Source organism: Amaranthus tricolor, chromosome 4, assembly GCF_026212465.1.
Source record: "Amaranthus tricolor cultivar Red isolate AtriRed21 chromosome 4, ASM2621246v1, whole genome shotgun sequence".
Taxonomy (NCBI): Eukaryota; Viridiplantae; Streptophyta; class Magnoliopsida; order Caryophyllales; family Amaranthaceae; genus Amaranthus; species Amaranthus tricolor.
In genome coordinates, this window is record NC_080050.1 from 7,943,043 (window position 1) to 7,958,142 (window position 15,100).

Sequence of the window (15,100 nt, forward strand, 5' to 3'; positions counted from 1 at the left end):
AAAAAAATATTCCTACTTGATTTCATTTTATTTTTTAAAACTTTTTTATAATTTAATTTTGTATTTTACTTTTAAATTTTTTATTCAAAATGAATTGTTATATAGGTAAGAGATTATCTTGGTGCATTCTTAACAAACACTTCATACAGTTGAGATTATTCATGTTTAATCAAAATTGAATTATTATAGAAAAATCAGTAAAAGGTTGGATTATTCTTGAAAATTTTTTCCATTATTTTATGTGAGCAATACCATGAGAAATATATTTTTATTGGAATGTGAAGTGTGAATTATGTTTCATATAGGTTTATATAGGTTCAATAAAAATTCTTAAATTTTTAAATAAGATGATCTCAAGGTGAGATTGTCTTTATTGGACTAATTCATATATATTTAATATATTAAAATAATCACCTTATAATTTTAAAGTGATCAATGACAGATATGATAAGACAAGGTGATAAATATTCATCCAATAATATTAATTTGATTATACCAAAATAATCATTTATTATTAGAAAATCATTTCACAAAAGCCCCACTATGTTGTTTGGATCATTGGGTAGTCAAATCAAACCATCCACAACCCAACAAAAATCCATTTCCCTCCTCCCAAAAAACAAAAATAATTATACAAATAACTCCAAACATAACCATCACCAACTCTAAAAAACCTTCACTTCACTTGATACTAATCACTCCCCCACCCACCTTTTCTCTCCGACTTGCAAACCGAGCGATTAATGCCGCCGCCGGCTTCACTTCTCGCCGGCGCCGTCACCAAGTCGATGAAGGCGCCGGCGACTACAACGGAATTGTTTAATGAAACTTGGAAAAAAGTGGTCTTACTCATCAACCCTTCGAAAATTCCTCTTTGTTTTCATTTACCCAGTTCTTTTCTTCCCAAACCCACTCTTATTTTTTGTTTTTCTTCCTCTATTGAAACTTCCAATGTAGAGGTAAACTTGAATTTCTCATTTTATTTTCAATTCTGGTTAAAAGATCGTTACTTTAAATTTATTGAAGTATAATTTTGATGAAGCTGAATTCCAATTTCTGATGTCAATTTAGTATCTTTTTCGGTAATGTTGATGTAGTGAATTACTTTAATTACTTTTTTTAGTTGTATGTGAAGTATATTTAATTATATTGAAGGGATAACGGGTTGGTGTATTTTTATTTATAGATTTTAATTGAAAATTTATGCTGGTGTCTTATTCTGGATTTGGAATTTGGAGTATTGTTTATTTTTTTTAAAAAAATACAGTACATTATTTGGGAAATACATTAGGAGTCACGTATACCACAATTGTCCCTCTAAATTATCCTTTTGATTTAAAATGAAAATAGCATAATAAAAAATTATAAAAAATTATATAAAATGTAGTTTACTGTTTGTACTTGGTACAGTATTTGCCTATCTTTAGTACTTTGTATGAGGTTGTACTATATTTTTGTTTGTTCATATTGATTATTTCTCCCTTACAGTGGGTAATGATGTGTGTTTATGTCTGAATTTTGCTTGTCAAAATCTCTAGGATTTCTACTGGGCTTGTAGCTTTAGGCAGGAATACTTGATGAATGGTGATACCTGTGGCTATGGTAGTAGAATTTTTATACTGACATTCATTTTCGGTATACTGTTGTGGAATTAGCTTATTTGTCAAAATCTCGAGTCGAGGGACTCTTTAGGTGCATCCTCCTTTATGGGTATGGGTTATTGTCATCCTTCCTTCCCCAGACCTGATCATAGTTCCTATGAACGAGGTCTAGAGTTGGTTCAGTGTCATCCAGTTGTTATTTCTGAGATTAAGTTTGGAGTTATATTAGGCTAGATTTCTACTTTGGAGAAGTTATCATCATCATCATACCCAGATATCCTGTGCCATAGAAAACTATGATCACAAGGGAAAGAAAGAGGCAACTCATATTTATAAAGAAAGTACGGCCAAAGAGTCCCTCGACTTGGAGAACTTATATTTTGTTAATATGATCATTGAAGTGGTTGATTTACAGTTTTCATGCTAAATAATGGTAAATTCTGGATTAATTTCAGCTCCTTAGATTATTTCTAGGTTGCTCAATATGATGATTTAGATGTAGTCAAGTTCTGTGATCTAATTACAGTTTCTCAAAGAGACTCATTGAGACAAGGGTAGCATGAGGTTGACAAATCTGTGTCCCAAGACATGATTTCATACTATTCCCTACAATTAACGTATTTATGCTTATGATGTGAACCAGAAAATCTGCAATGTAGGCTCTTTTATCCGCTGCTTCTGTGTTTATGATGCCAATTTGATATATTGAACTCCACTATTTTGGTGAAAAACAATTTTCTCATCACTAGAATTTTAGTGCTATCTCATAGTTAGGGGATTTTAAAGAGGGTGATGAAGACCAAAGATAACTTAGATGGGATGTGTGCAAAAGGATATGAAGAAGTTAGAGTTGGTTGAGATGGTAGAAAATTGACATGAATGTAGAAAAAGAATTCATGTAGGGAAACCACTTAAGTGATTTATTGGTTGTCGACCCCAATCTTTTAGGATTAAGACTATGTCATTGTTGTTGTCTCACGGTTAGAGGTGTTCAAAATAAACCCGACGACCCGACATTTACCGACCGTATAATCGAACCCAACTTCAAAATGATTTGTAAATTGCGTTAAAACCGATATGGACACAAAACCTGGATTTTGAACTGACTCTAAACTCTTAACCCGCAATCAACCCGATAACACGAATGAACAAACGGTTATAAGTAAGAAACCAAACTTAAAGAATATTGGTTATTGTTTTCTACTTTGTTGTGGGTGTATAGGGAGCCACTAGGAGAGTGATATAGGCTGGATTTGCTTCTAGGTCATGAGTACTGCCCCACATGGCTATTCTAGCTAAACTTGTTGATATCCTCACATTTTTAAAAAAAAGCCTTAGTGATTCTTGTTTGCTTTCAAGTTTCAATATTCTTCACTTTTGCTTCTGTCATATATTTCATTGTAGTAAAGTGCTTCTTTAAGTCCACATAACACAGTAGAGAACCAGAAAAGACATCACTAGCTATTTTCGATTAGAGAAGACCTTCTTCCCTTTTTTTGGTCATTTCTTTACCTTTGAAAATGATAAATGCTCAGATTTTTAATCAAAATTTCGCCCGGTTTTTGTCATTCCAGACCAAAAGCCTGACCGATAGTTGTGGCCCGGAAGCAACAACAATGTCATAGTCTTAAATTCGAGAATACTATGTTGATTATTGGCAGTTGACAGTGTTCTCCATTCCATAATTTTGAAACATTTGCAGGTTGATTTGTTCGTCGTGCCAACTGGGCAGTTGGGCATTCTTCTAGGGCACACAGCAACCATGACAGAACTGAATTGTGTCGGTGATGGCTGCATCTTCAACCATCCAAACTCGGTTGTAGACACAGTAACAGTCGAGGTTGTTCCTATCGTTAGAATCTATCCAGACTTGGTTCAAAAGGGGCTTGCCGAATTTCACACAAGTCGAGTTCAGCTACTACTGATTGTATTCGATTCCACAATGCCCTGCAGTCTGCTCTTGCAAGTTAATGCCGAAAAACTAGTATGATCCTTCCTAGGCCTTTAGTCTTCCTCATTGTGTGACAAAGTGTATTGGAACTGTAATCTCGTTGGCCTTAACTAGAAATTGCGATTTTTTCTTGTATTTTTAACATGCACAACTTAAGAGTCAATCAAAAACACCACCTTTGTTATTGTAAGGACAACATTGCGTATATTCAACCCTTTAAACCTTGCATAGGCATATTGTTGTGTTAGCGTGCGCTATGCCGCAATCAATCGGTCAATGAAGTTAGGTTTCTCGACTTTCTTCGGTTGTCCTTGTTATTGTTACTCTCTTGGTTCTAGTACTCGTTAACTTTCGTGGCACTACAAACTGCAACCGATAAAAAACTTTGTGACGGACTGTAGTCTGTATGTTGGGTTGCCCATATCACTAATTCTTTATTGAGACCGTCTCATCATGAGACGACCAATAATTGGGTCAACCCAAACTTAAAATAAAAAACTACTGCTTTTTACAATCAGTTACTCTCCTGTGAGACGGTCTTAGCCATGCAACTGGCGCCTAATATTTTTTTAAAAATATTCTGACATATTAATTTTAAGACTCAAAAGGACAATTCCAAGCTTAGAAATTCAATTTTAAGACTTAAAAGGTCAATTTCACAGTTTTTAATATTAACTTTAATGTTTGAGTCATTGTATTTTAAAGTTGAAATGAGAATTTAATGTCTTGCAATTTGGTTTTTTAATTCTTAAAATTGGTTTTTTAAGTATTGAAATTGACCTTTTAAATCTTAAAACTGTCAAGTTTCATAACTTAAATGTCAATTTCAAATCCTTAAAATTGATCTTTTAAGTCTTTAAATTAGTCTTTTAACTCTTAAAATTGACATTTTAATTTGTAAAATTAGTAAACAAATATATATAATTGGGCCGGCCCAATAAGACCCGTCTCACAAGTAAGATGGTCTCACCCAAGTTTTTGTGTTTTACAATTCAACTTTCATTGTTTTTTTTTATGTTTTCCTTATTGAGCTGCTTGTATGGGCTCGTATTACGGTGAGACGGTCTCATACAAGACTTGTTGTGGCCATATATGTACTTCTCATTTGTTAATACTCGTCCTTCTAAAATAGAGCTGATCAGCCCATGGACTCAATTCGGGTTTTTTGGGCCTGTTTGGTTTGGCTTGGCTTAATGAATTGACTTTTTGGTTCTTTTTCCTGTTTGGACCGAGTCTTGGGCCGGACCTGAATTTGACTACCTCTACTTCATTGGTCAGCTATCCGGATTTTAAATGATTTTAAGCATAATATTCTGTCATTAGGAAATTGCAATACGAGGTACTTATAAATATTAAAAAAAGAATAGAGATAATTAAATAATGTGGATAAAATTAAAAGTGCATAATATATGCGAATAAAATTAAAAAATATTATACAAAATAGAATGATACAAATTTAAAGGAATGGACGAAAATAAAAATTATGGCAAAAATAGATGCATTGAGGGAGTTTGCCAGAAATACTATCCTGTCCCACAACTTGCCAGTCATGAAATGCGTCAGTCCACATGCAATCAAGCAAATTAGTGTCAAAAATTGGATTTAAATATTGGAAAAAGTGTAAAAAAATACCCAATAAAGGTTTTTTTTAAAAAAGTACAGAATAAAAAAGTTTTGTCAAAAAATACCTAATAAATTTTTTTCTTTTCTAAAGAGTAACAATTAACGTTTTCCTTCAGTTGACCGTCAAGTATAACGGTTGACTAGTCAAAATCGAAAATTTTTCTTCCATATCATCAATTTCTTTTCCAATTTAATTTCCTCACTGTCTTCTTCCTCTACTTTTTACTCAAAATCGAAGTTAAATTGGAAAAGAAATTGACGATGAGGAAGAAGAATTTTCGATTTTGACCAGTCAACCGTTATATTAAAGGTCAACTGAAAGAAAACGTTACTTAGTACTCTTTGGAAAAGAAAAAGTTTTATTAGGTATTTTTTGGCAAAACTTTTTTTATTAAGTACTTTTTGGAAAAAAAAATTTTATTAGTTACTTTTTGACACTTTTCCCTTAAATATTTTAAGGGGTTCTAATTTCTAAGATATAAAAATTAGAATTACTCCTAATATTATTATTATACAGAATATCCTAATATTCATTATACTCTAAAGCATTGTAGACAAGTTATAATAAGAGACTTCACTTTTTTATAGGGTAGTATTATGAGTCATAATTGGTATAGCCATTATCTGACTCCATATAGCCACCATAGAAGACATCACAAGAGCCACATGCTAAATTGCATAATTCTCTTGTGTCTAAAATCCATGTATATAGGTGTAACTCAAGTAAATGTTGCATGCTCTTTAAAATGACTATACATTAGGGGAGAACACATGAAAACTTCCTATGGATAGTGAGAATTGGACTTCTACTATTGTGGGATATATCTAATGTATTTAAGAGATAATTTAAAAGTATCATATATTAAGTTTTAATGTCAAATGTTTCAATCACAAACATCGACATCAAAGAAGTCAGAAGGTGCGAAGAAAATGCAAAAACAAAACTTATGAGTAGAGGACTGGTCACGACCAGTGCATATCTGCACTAGGTGCAAATGGGACACCTGGTTGCGATCTTTGACGAGCTTGTTGTATTGTATTTCTTGCTCTATTTTGTTATTTAATGTTCATGAATGATTATTATTCATTTAATGTTTCTTTGTGAAATTAATATAATGAAAAAGTCACATTTTCATAGTAGTGTGTTGTTTATACTTCCTCCCTTGCATATTAGTTGCAACATTTGAAAAAATGACACTATTCATTCACCATTCTTAATTTGTGATTAGTTTCTAATCTATAAGTTAAAACATAGTCAAGTGAGATCTTGTTTGATTTGTCTCATTGCAAAGATTATTAATATTAAATTTTTATAATTTTTTTATTATGTATAATTAGAGATATTAAGGATTGAATTAGTGCATTAGACTGCGTGAAAAAGCAAATTGATAGGAGAGGTAAAAAACTCACTCAAGGATCACAAATAAAGGTTTAAGTTGGGTATTTATGTTGTGTCAAAGTTTAGAACCAAATAAAGCAATATAATGATCAATGGAAAAAATAAAGTAAATAATCAAGACAAAGATTTAAGGTGGTTCACCAATCTTGGGCTACATCCACCATCTAGCTTAGGATCTATATTAATGTGTTTAAAGGAGAAATAACAAACTTGATAGGTATTACAATGGAGGTTTAGTGTAAGGAAGAGAGGAGCTAATAGGGTGAGAAATAAGCTAGAAGGTTGCTCTATTACAATGAGACTTTTGGTGCAAGTATTAAGGGCCTAGGACACTAGTATTTATAGGGGAGTATAGTTGGAAAATGGGGCAGCAGCTGCATACAAGCAATAGGCAGCCAGTAGGTCACGAATTGGGGTCAGGAGCCTTCGCTCGACCATGGCTCGACCTGGGCTTGGTCGAGCGACCTGCAGCTCGTTAGTGGCAGTGAGTTCTCTTGTTCCCTTGGTCCCCTACACTCTTTGCACTTAGTACTTTGTCCTTGCTTCTGAAAGGGGATGTGCAACAAACCTTAAACACTTACATCCCAAGTCTCCACTACCAATCTACCATAGTACAATGTACTATGGTAGTTCTTGATTCTCATCCAACCAATCACAAGAATTGTACTTTGTCATCTTCTTGTTTACACTAACAAACTAGATTAATTATCTTTATCTTGTTTTTATTACTTGGTGAACAAAAGTCACCAATAATCCTAACAGTCTCCACCTTGACTTTTGTTCTCCAAGTCAGAAAACATCATCTTCAAGATTCATGCAACAACACTCATAAAAATATCTTTAGCTAGTCAACATACTCAACAAACAAAAATAAAAAGAAATAAACATGTGCACAAAACATACAAAAGCACAAGCACTACAATTCCCTCTAAGGGCTTACAAAAAAGTATGATTAATTACCAACCAAGTCCACACAACTCATGGACTTGTTGGAGGATATAAGAATTACATTCTTGTCATCAAGAGAAGTATCATCATCACCATGCTTGGTTGAAGTAGTGGCATCACAAACCGAACTAATTAAGGTTGAACCAAGTAGCTTATACAAGCCATCATCATCAATAGACCCTTTCAAGAACACCTTAGGATCCTTACCAACCTTCATAACTCCACCTTCACCAATACACCTAAAACCTTGTTTATCCAAAGTACCAAGGGAAATGAAGTGTCTATTCATGCTTGGAACATGGAGGACTCCGGACAATGTTCTCACAACACTATCAAACATAATGATTCTAACATCCCTGACACCAACTATCGGACAACTAGCTTCATTGCCCATAGTGACTTTTCTTCCATTAACCTTTTGATAAGTTAAGAAGAAACAAGAATTAGAAGTAATGTGGTTAAAACATCCCGAATCGAAAACCCAAGAATCACCACCCTTGTACTCACTAGTAACAAAAAGAGCACCAATATCATGTTCTTCCTCAACATAAATAGCCTCGGTGGAGCTAGTTCCTTTGGAATTGCAATCATCGGATTGTTTGGACTAGTGATGGCCAAGGAGCGGGTTACCCGAAACCGAACCGGAACATGAACCGGAACCATTCGCGACAGGTTTCGAACCGGCCCGAATCGCAGAACCGTGAAACCGCCGGAAAAAAACTGAATGAACCGGACCTAAAAACTGCGGGTTGGAACCGAAACCGGGACCGGGACCGGTCCGGGTGAACCGGCCCAATGGTTCCATGGAACCGGAACCGTGAATCTAGCCGTTGAACTAGCCGTTGGGGATTTTTCTATAAATACCCATCACTTTCAATCATTTTCGTTCACAACTCATCTCTTCTCCTTCTCTCTCTACTTAAATACTTAATTACGCAATTATTCTCTTAATTACGCAATTATTCTCTTAATTACATAATTAGTCCTTTAATTATTTCTTAATTTAGTTAATTACATAATTAGTCTATTAATTATTATTTTTTTTAATTCTATTATTATTTCAATATTATCATGTCTTCTTTTTTGAAAAAAGCCTCTAAAAAAGTTACTAAAGTGGCAAAATCATTGGGAGGTTCTAGCTCCAAAAGAAAGGTCACTTCAACTCCGTCTATATCAACAACCCCTTCGATTAGTAATTATAATTATGAACCAAATTATCCCCAAGGGTACGACCAAGAATTACACAATTATGCAGAAGAAGTGGAAAGAGAAATACAAATTGATGAAGAAGAAGAAGAACAAGAAAATGAACCAACGACCCCTACTAGGATACATAGATCTCGACAGTCATCAACAAGATCACATGAAGAACAACTACAACAACAACAACAACAAAGACAAGCTCGTGGTAAACGAGTCAATTTCCAAAGTATCGGTTAGTTTTACAATTTTATTCTTCAAATTGGTTAAATTTTAAATTATTGTTTATTTATATATTGCGGTATTTGAGTATGTCTTTATATTTAAATTTAGATGAAGATGAACCAGTAAGACAACCTTTTCCGGCAATGCCACCTCCTAGTGGTAGAGCTGTTTCACATGTGTGGTCGTATTTTACAAAGAACCAACCGACAATCCAGATATTTTTTTATGCACTTGTCAAATTTGTGAAAGTCAAGGAGTAAAGCCCTTAGTTTCATACAATTTCGCAAGAGGTAAATATTTTTTAGTTTTTTATACATATATTATATATTCATATTTTATAAAAATTTATTTATTGTGTTTTGTGAATACGTGTTAAGTGGTGGTACGAGATCTTTTAACAAACATTTGGCAAAGAAGCATGGAATCACAAAAGAAACTCATGCAGCAAGCGGCAGCGGGACCACAAGTGGAAGCCGACAGTGGGACATTCCCAGCACAAGTATGCCTTTTAAATATAATCGTAATGATATGATTGATGAATTTTCTAAGTATGTAATTTGTGATGAATTGCCATTTAACCATGGTGAAAGTAAGGCATACGAGCATTACACTAGAAAAACTTTGCAACCACAATATAGAGCAATCTCTAGGAGCACTCTTAAACGATGCACAATTAAATTATATGAAACAATGCGCTATGAATTAGTAGAAATGTTTAAATCTTTTAATGGTAGGGTTAGCATAACAACTGATATTTGGTCTGCTCCCCGACATTTAGAATCTTATATGTGTGTAACAGCACATTGGATAGATCAAAATTGGATTATTCAAAAAAGAATAATTGCTTTTGAGGCAATGCTCGAAAGACATACGGGTGAAAACATAAAATACTGATTAGTAGAGATATGTAGAGAATGGAACTTATTAGATAAGATATTTTGTTGTTTTACTGATAATGCAACCGCTAACATTAAATGTATGGAACTTTTGTATAACGAACCTGCATTTAGTTTTATCCTTGGGGGTAGATTATTACACATACGTTGTTGTGCTCATATAATAAACTAGTCTTGCCAAGCAGGTATAAAACAATTAAGTGATTTATTAGATCCAATTAGAGACATAGTGAAGTGGCTTAGAATTGGACAGATAAAGAGACGATATAAGCAATTATGTGACCATTATCAACTAAAAAAGTGTATTGGTCATTAGATACTCCTACACGTTGGGGCTCAACCAACGATTTATTAAAAAAAACTATTGCTTATCGTCCAGTTATAACACAACTTTATAGTGAGTGTACAGATAGCTATATAACTGATGACACATAGGAACTAGCTATAGGTGTACATAAAATATTAGAAGCGTATGACCACGCAACTAAGATTTTTTCATATGTTTACGAACCAAACGTCCACTTAGTAATAAGTGAGTGTATTACTATTTTTTAACATCTTCTTAAACATACGCATGATGATACTAACCCATATTTAAAGCTGATTCTTGCAGATATGATGGATAAGTGAAAGACATATTTTATCGATTTTCCTTTTATTTATGGAATTGCAACCATTTTAGACCCATGTTTTAAGATAGATGTCCTTACTAAAGTAATTGGATTTTACTACCATTCATTAGATCGCCTGCCTAGTGATGTACATAATTATGTTGGAACTTGTAAAAAACTTTTAGCAGAACTTTATGATTACTATGCTAGTGTATATAACCCAAAACGCGATACGTCTAGGCGTGCTAGCGTCTTGGCACGTCCCTCTTATTATAATTCCGTAATAGCTAATATAATGAGCCAAGATGATAGTTTTGTAGGATCATCTTCTTCTTCACCCTCCACTGCATATTTAGAATTAGATAATTATCTTAAACATCACTTTGAAATTGACCAAGGTAGCTATAATATTTTAGAGTGGTGGAAAAAAAATCTATAAAATTTCCCATATTATCGAGAATTGCAAAGGATATCCTTGCAATTCCTGCTTCTACGATTGCGTCAGAGTCTGCTTTTAGTGCAGGTAGAAGAGTTTTAGATGAAAAGAGATCTCGTCTTGCTCTACATAGTATTCAAATATGTGTTTGCAAGAAAGATTGGGATCAAGCGGAGATTCGAACACAAGGACTAAGGAATGATGATGATCAAGGCGATGATGATGATCCATGGATGATGATGGATACATCTGCATCATCGTCAGGAGGAGAGTCAGCGAAAGCATCTAACCAACCACATGCTGATGACGAAGACGAATAGGATCAATCGGACAATGATAAATCAACATTCAACAACTACAAATAAAAGGTATGACAAAGAACTATGTAGGCTTTGATTCCTTCGGGATACTTAGGCAGCTTAGTATTCCTTTGGGTACTAGGTTCAAGTCCATTTTCTCTCTCTTTTTTTATTAATCATCTTTATCGACATTATCGTTGATTCGTTTCTTATTAATTTATTTTTTTCATTCTTTTTAGTAAATATTTTAATAACGATGACAACTTGACAAGAAATGAATTTCGCTAATAATCAAATAATCATCAAAGGTACGTCCGCAATATTATAGTATTTTTATATTATATAAATATTTAAAGGAAAAATAAAAATGGAACCGATGGTCCGACCCGCCCGTCCCGCAAGTTGGAACCGCTGGAACCGTCTCATGAACCGCCAAGGAACCGTTTGGAACCGCCCGAAACCGGAACCGGAACCGGAATTGTTCGCGAAAGGTTCCAAATGGAACCGAAACCGGGTGGAACGGAACCGGCCCAACCCGGACCGTGGCCATTCCTAGTTTGGACTTTAACTTCCAACAATCTCTCTTAAGATGGTCTTTATTCCTACAATAATTGCAAGTCATGCCTCTCTTGTTCCTATTTGACTCGTTAACAAACAATGCATCATTAAACTCAATGGACGACTTTTGTGCAAATTGAGAATCAATAAGGTCCCTTTGTGTCAAAGCCTTTCTAACATCCTCACTACATAATGTGTCTCTACCATATAACAAAGTCTCTCTAAAATGCTTATAAGAAGGGGGTAGAGAACATAATAAGAGAATGGCCAAGTCTTCATCATCAAGTGAAACATCAATATTTTGTAAATCCAAAACTATAGAGTAAAACTTATCAAGATGAGGTTTCACAGGCTTACCTTCTTGCAATCGGAGATCATATAATCTACTCTTTAAGAGTAACCGGTTGGTAACATTCTTGGCCATGTAGAGTGATTCTAACTTCTCCCAAATCCCTTTAGAAGTCGCCTCGTTTACAACTTCCCTCAAGACTTCATTGGAGAGGCAAAGTTGTATGGCGGATAAAGCTTTTGCATCCATCTCTTCCCACTTAGCCTCACTAAGACCAATGGGCTTCTGCTCATCACCTTCAAGTGCCTTATGAACACCATTTTGAATCAATATTGCCTTCATCATTACTTGCCATAAACTAAAATTTGTGTTTCTATCAAACTTCTCAATGTCTAACTTCATAGTTGACATCTTGGACTTTAAATGACCACCAGTAACACCTCAAATAACCCCAAATAAGCCCTTGGCACTGATATCAATTGATAGGAGAGGTAAAAACCTCACTCAAGGATCACAAATTAAGGTTTAAATTGGGTGTTTTATGTTGTGTTAAAGTTTAGAACCAAATAAAGCAATATAATGATGAATGACAAAAATAAAGTAAATAATCAAGACAAAGATTTAAGGTGGTTCACCAATCTTGGGCTACATCCACCATCTAGCCTAGGATCTATATTAATGTGTTTAAAGGAGAAATAACAAACTTGATAGGTATTACAATGGAGGTTTAGTGTAAGGAAGAGAGGAGCTAATAGGGGGAGAAATAAGCTAGAAGGTTGCTCTATTACAATGAGACTTTTGGTGCAAGTATTAAAGGCCTAGGACACTAGTATTTATAGGGGAGTATAGTTGGAAAATGGGGCAGGAGTTGCATACAAGCAATAGGCAGCCAGCAGGTCACGAATTGGGGTCAGGAGCCTTCGCTCAACCATGGCTCGACCTGGGCTTAGTCGAGCGACCTGCAGCTCGTCAGTGGCAGTGGGTTCTCTTGTTCCCTTGGTCCCCTACACTCTTTGCACTTAGTACTTGGTCCTTACTTTTGAAATGGGATGTGCGACAAACCTTAAACACTTGCATCCCAAGTCTCCACTACCATAGTACAATGTATTATGGTACTTCTTGATTCTCATCCAGCCAATCACAAGAATGGTACTTTGTCATCTTTTTGTTTACACTAACAAATTAGATTAATTATCTTTATCTTGTTTTGATTACTTGGTGAACAAAAGTCACCAATAATCCTAACATAAATATTGCAAATAAATTAAAACAGAGAAAGTATTAATGAAGGTGTTGATTAGATGTAACAAAATGATGAATTAATGTCTCCTTATTCTATAAATAAGGGGATTTGGAATATGGCTTTTCTTTGCATAACATCCATCTTTCAAAAGTTTAAAGATGCAACTATAATTTTATGATCAATTATTATAAGTTATTTCCAAGTTCATTAATTTTCTACCTATTTTACAATATTTTCTTATGCTTGAAATCTAAGTGTGCTTGATTTATTTCTCATTACAAACTTTTGATCTCATAACCCAAAGCACCATGGAGAAAATATTACAACAACACAAATTATTCGAATGACTTTAAGTGATAATTATGAATCTCTTATTGTGTTCAGAGAGCAGTATTCAAGATTGAAATATTAATGGGTTTTCAGTGATTGAAGATCAAAAGTTAAGTAATAAGTTCTCATCAAATCTGTGTATTTTTTATTTACTTATAAAATAAAGTATTGCTCAATAAAATTTTTAAAATGATTTTTGATTTAGTTATATGTATTTGATGTACTAAATCTTGAGAAAACTTACCTTTTACAATTAATATATTAATTGATAAAATAAATTTTTTTTAAATGTAATACAATTACATTTTAACTTTTAAAAATATTTAATTTAACAAATATCTATAAATTTGTTATTTGAAAATTTTTTCATTTCTTATTACATTGTATGATAAGATTCTATGAAACTAATAAGAGATTTTATGTGGATATTAAATCCAAAAAAGTTATACTCTTAAAGAGAAAGTTTAAAAGAATATATTTTTATATGATATGCAACTACACGTAAAGAAATATATCGATGTCAACTTTAGAACAAAATATTTATTTCTTGTTTGATATATTTATTATGATTTATGTACTATGCAATTTCAATCAACCAATAATTATATTTTATGTATGCAAACCTCTGCCATCTGAAAATTTTCATTGTTTTCATTATTATTATGATATAATGTCAAAATAGTGCCATCAAATATTATAAAAAAATAGTGTATCAAATACGTAAGAAATAAAGCGTGTACTAACTAATTTGAACTAAAAAGGATTATCCAATATGTCCCGCTTAATTAACATTACTTTTTGTTTGAGTTTATTTTACCGATTTTGCATCATCTCCTTTTTGGGCAATGGTCTTAATAAACTTCTTTTAATATCTTACAAACTTAAGAGATATTATTTTGAGAGATTGTCTCTCGGTGAGACCTCAAATAAAGAACTTATATTCTTATAATTTATCTAAACGTAATCTTATTTTTCACATAATACGTGTTTGACGATAAAATTATCTAATAAAACAATTTGAATAAACGTAATCACATTTATTTTTTATATCTAAAATGTAAATGATGAAGGAAAAAATGGAGTAATACGAAATGGTTAGGAATTAGGATGGTAACCTTATGAGGAAGCAAGATCTAACAATAGAGTCTGGAGATTCCTCTGACCTCGTGAGTTGCAATATCAACTAACTCCAATTATTTTTGTGACTTTATTTTTAAAAATTAACAGTAATTAATTATTTTAATTAAAGGTTCCCCACGTATGATTTTGTCACATTACCATTTGCTGTCATTGTTGGTTCTGCGAGAGCGCACGTGTCACGGGCCGAAAAAGTACTGCCCGGGAATCAGGGGCAGCCTCTTGGGTCCCACTATGCTTCAACTTTTTTACTAGGGGCACTCGGCAGGTGTAGGAGAACACCTATTTGATTACTACCCTAGTACCCCACCCTTAAAAAGTCCCCCGAGAAATATTTATGTGAATTATAAAATT

The 15,100-nt window shown here is 33.5% G+C and overlaps 1 protein-coding gene across 1 annotated transcript; it reads left to right on the forward strand.

The window, feature by feature from the left end:
* The first annotated feature begins 625 nt into the window (after window positions 1–625).
* Window positions 626–3,847, forward strand: LOC130810323 (ATP synthase subunit delta', mitochondrial-like). Its single transcript, XM_057676334.1, has 2 exons — window positions 626–959; window positions 3,304–3,847. Exons 1-2 carry the CDS (start codon window positions 744–746, stop codon window positions 3,589–3,591), a joined length of 504 nt encoding a protein of 167 aa, XP_057532317.1. The 5' UTR covers window positions 626–743; the 3' UTR covers window positions 3,592–3,847.
* The last annotated feature ends 11,253 nt before the right edge of the window (window positions 3,848–15,100 follow it).